This window comes from Clytia hemisphaerica, unplaced genomic scaffold (genome assembly GCF_902728285.1).
Source record: "Clytia hemisphaerica strain Z4C2 unplaced genomic scaffold, Clytia hemisphaerica genome assembly, whole genome shotgun sequence".
NCBI classification, from domain to species: domain Eukaryota; kingdom Metazoa; phylum Cnidaria; class Hydrozoa; order Leptothecata; family Clytiidae; genus Clytia; species Clytia hemisphaerica.
In genome coordinates, this window is record NW_027104502.1 from 140,001 (window position 1) to 144,321 (window position 4,321).

Here is a 4,321-nt window from a genome sequence, read left to right on the forward strand (position 1 = left end):
TCACATAAAAATTGGAGGTGACCATGGTGGTGGTTCCTTCAAATTCTCCTACCAATGCTGCAATACTGATTGTCCTAACAGCAGAAAGAATACAATCGTATTCAATACTTTTGAGGCGAAGGACTATCGTGTAAACATCAAATTATCAATGGATCGTTACAAAGATACAATAGATGAAATCCAGAAAATGGAATGGAGGTGACTTACCAGATTTGTCTTTATTTGAGTGTATTGAAACCAAAATCATCATCATCATCAGTATGCTCATTCAACACCTAAATAAAAACAAGAATTAGATCATTTTGAATTTTATACGTGAAATTTTTTTTCGATCCTAAATTTTCATATTTTTTTAAACATAATTTATGGAATCACTGGAGCCAGTGGTAAGAAATTGTACCAACATTAATTTTGGTGAAAAGTTATTGTCGTTTATTTTATGAATATTTTCCCTAAATGAAAGAAATCAGAATTTTAAAGGAAAAAGCAAGTATCAATAAATGTTTAATCATTTAATATCCTTTTTCAGGGCGTCAATGTTGTTTGTTTTGCAATGCAACTTACTCTGAAATTCAAAAATGTCCTGCAGATCAATCAAAATTAATTACAGAACGAACACTTGAGACCTTGCGAACAAAATTAGAAGAATTTGAAGCGGCAGGTGGGATCATTGGCAACGCAAAGAAATTTGACAATGTTATTCATGAACCCATTGTAAATATTCCACTTGATCAGGTATAGAATTCCAAATAATTCTATTTTCATTATAAGACTGATCTTTTCTAATTATTTTTTGTGGGACTGGACTTATTAGCGCAGGAACCGATCAACCAATGTTTATTGATAGACGTATTATTTTCTTTTTTTGTAGGTTGCCATTCCTGCACTCCACATCAGCCTTCGAACTTATCTTAAAATTTTCAACATGCTTGAAGATGAGTGCAGACTGTTAGACATGGAGATCCTTGGAGACCTGGCAGAAAAAGACGAGAATACTGAAATCACACGTGAAGATGTTTTGAAAAATGTGGAAATCCTTAAGAAAATCCAAAATCTTGAATTTAACGCCCAAGATTGTCATCACAAAATTTGTCTTGTCCAATAAGCAATTAGAGTAAATATTTGCAATAACCCTGATGAAGAAGAGAGGATTAGAACAATTTATAATGAAAGAATAGACATGTTGAATGAAGTACTCTGTAAGAAGGTAATAAAAGCTATAATTATATTATAACAAAACAATTTTTGGGGAATTAATTTTTGCATTTTGCACAGTTTTATTTTCCGAAAAACCTTGAAATTTGAACCAGTGAGATAAAATGTTCTGAAAATTCTTCAAAAGCCCTAGGGAAATGAAGTTGGTCCGAAAAAGGTCAAAATTGAAAAGAATTATTTCCTAGGAAATTCAATTTTCTGATTTTCTTTTCAACCACTAAAAAAGCCAGTTCCAAAAAGGTATATTTTAACTTTCTTTTCAGCTTGCAGAGATTGACGAGTTAGAGAATGAATTGACAATCAATGCCAGTTGTGGTCCTTGCTACAGAAAACTTGACGAGGTTCTACAATCGTTCGGTGTTCAAAGACAGGCATATCACGGAAGATCATTTATAGGAAACGATGTTCATAAAATGTTGCACGTACGTATCAAAAGTCCAAGATACATTGATAAAAATCCTTTTGAAAATTTTAAAAATGCGAAAGACCGTAAAAATGCTCTTTTTTCATGAAATATACAATTTAGATATAATTACTGTGGAGCAATATCAAAAATTTTGCTTGGAGCTAATTTCCATATCCTACCAAGTACCTAAAAAATTCATGATGTGAAGTAAGACCAAATTTAATTTAATCCACTTACAATGTTTAAAACTTCTATCTTTCAGGAAAAAAACATTCGCAAGCTATGTCACAGCATTCCTAAACTAGTTTACGATGAATTTGGTTTGATCGACACCCCTGCCCACATACGTGCATGTGATATCAGCAAGAGATTTAAAGAATTGATGGATAATTATGGTGTTTGTCATCGACTCATGAACTCATCTGATTATTTCAATGATGAAAAAATTCAGCAGCTAGGTATGTTTTTTTTGTGATATCCAGTATGATTGTCTATTTTTGAATACCCGCTTTAAATTAAACATTCAAAATTCTGTCCGTACCAACCATAATGTCTCTTTGGTTGGTGATTTTAAAAAGGGGAATTAATATTGGAAATTTGTATAGTATAAGTTCCACTTACCAGGATCCTTGTCTTTTTCATCAGATACAGCAATCAAAAAGTTCTTTGTGCACTACCGTGATAACTTTAAACAATCAATCACAATCAAACTTCATATGCTCGAGTGTCACATTCTAAAGTTCATCAAAAAGTGGCGTATTGGTCTTGGTATGTATGGGGAACAAGGTGCGGAGAGTATTCATCCAGAGTTCAATAGTCTTCGAAAAACATATGCATCTCACAAACCTGCTGAAAAACGATTACAGACCATGGTCGAGCAGCATCTCCTCCGAGTTGCACCAGAAGTTCGGGTAACTGTTCCAAAACCTCCAACACGCAAGCGAAAACATAAACCTGAAGAGTAATATATATATTATTGATTTTAAAGCATTATACAACACAACTAATTTTTACATTGAATATCCTTCACAGTTCCTCTAGTATTTATTTATCTTTAAAAAATCCACTTTTTATCAAAATTGTACACTTGTTCATAATGTATATATAAAGTTTAAATTTGCATTCATGATTATATTTATATTTTTTTTGTACTTACAGTACAAAGGTCAAATTCAATTTTTTAAGCCTGTTCATGTTATAAATAGTGAATTTTTCTACTTACAAGTTACTCCAATCAATATCATCAAAATTGTGACATAGAATGCAGTTGAAAGCTACTAAAAAAGAGATTATTTGATGGAATATAACAGTCAAGTCTGATTTTTTTAAGGAGAAACCAACCTATGAAAACTGAAGCTATAACTCCCCCTTAAAAAATGTTAGGAAATTTTTGATCTGACAGATTTGCAAAAAAACATATTGAGATACTCAAAAAGAAAGGATTTTAGTTGAAAAATTTTGAAATTAATGTTATTGAGAATTATCAAGACTATTGTTGTTTTTTGGCTGAAAAAGTGGAGAATTCTAAAACCTTGAAATTAGAAAGACGAAGTTGAGTTTTCGATATTTTGAAATAGAAAATCTATTCAGATCGACTCCAAGAATCAATGTCTCAAAATATAGACCAAAAACTTCCATATTACTCTCCATAGAGAAGCCAAAAGTTTCAAAATTTACAGCCTTCAATTTTTCGGCCAATCGCCATTTTGTCTTCTTGTTGAAGGTTTTCGTTAGTAACTCGCGCATGCGCAGACTGAATTTCACCGAGATAACTAACATCCGTGATCGGAATACCTATTGTTTGTCTAAAGATTTTATTACCAAATGTGAAATAGCAATTGCTCATGAGGTATTCAAGTGCCACTTTAAAGAGCGGTTTTGTAAATTTCACCCTAGACCGATTATTTTTGGCAACCCAGCTAGCCCTAGACTTAGAAAAAACGCGGGTGACGTCTAGTATAGGCTATGGGGCATAAGGTACCTGTTGACCGCAAAAAATTCAAAATTCGCGAATTAACTGTTGATAACATTAGGGGTAAAGGGACCCAATGACGTCACGGGTTTGGGAAAAACTTCAAAATGCGATATCTCGTGTTTGAAGAGGAGTTTGGAGGTCGTTGAACCCTCGATCTATCGGGAATTTTATGGCGGTATAAGTTGGGAGGATTTATGAGACTTGAAAAGGACTTTCAAATTTGGCTGAATTTTTAGCCATTTTCAGCTGATGACGTCATCAAAACAAAAAAATAACTCGAGATTGGAAAGGAATTGGGAGGTCGTTGACTCATCATTCCATCGGGGATTTTATGGGGAATAAGATGGGAGGGTTTATAAGGCTTGAGTACGATTTTCAAATTTGGCTGAATCTTTAGCCATTTTCAGTTGATGACGTCATCAAAACAAAAAAAACGCGATAACTCGAGATTGGAAAGGAGTTTGGAAATGGCTAACCCCTCTTTGGATCGGAAAATTTATTAAGAATGCAATGAGAGAGGGGTGTTATGAGGCCTTAAGACGACTCTAAATAAAAATTGGTTAACATTTGGGTAAGCAGCGTGAGAAAATCAAAACAAAACAGCTGTAAAGAACTGAACTCTCGGAATAAATAATGGAAAAACATTAAAAAAACTATTTTTTGATGAGCTCTTACTCCATTCTTTCCAAAAAGTCAGTGAAATTAAAACTGATGAAATATATAGA

At 33.1% G+C, this 4,321-nt stretch overlaps 1 protein-coding gene across 1 annotated transcript; it reads left to right on the plus strand.

The window, feature by feature from the left end:
* The first annotated feature begins 1,580 nt into the window (after positions 1–1,580).
* LOC136821801 (uncharacterized) lies at positions 1,581–2,586 on the plus strand. Its single transcript, XM_067078018.1, has 3 exons — positions 1,581–1,637; positions 1,884–2,079; positions 2,267–2,586. Exons 1-3 carry the CDS (start codon positions 1,629–1,631, stop codon positions 2,584–2,586), a joined length of 525 nt encoding a protein of 174 aa, XP_066934119.1. The 5' UTR covers positions 1,581–1,628.
* The last annotated feature ends 1,735 nt before the right edge of the window (positions 2,587–4,321 follow it).

What these genes read in the sequence shown, in the direction of transcription:
- LOC136821801 (XM_067078018.1), top strand. An exon ending in TGAAAAAATTCAGCAGCTAG is followed by an intron (nt 2,080 to 2,266) that starts GTATGTTTTTTT and finishes CTTTTTCATCAG; the next exon opens with ATACAGCAATCAAAAAGTTC.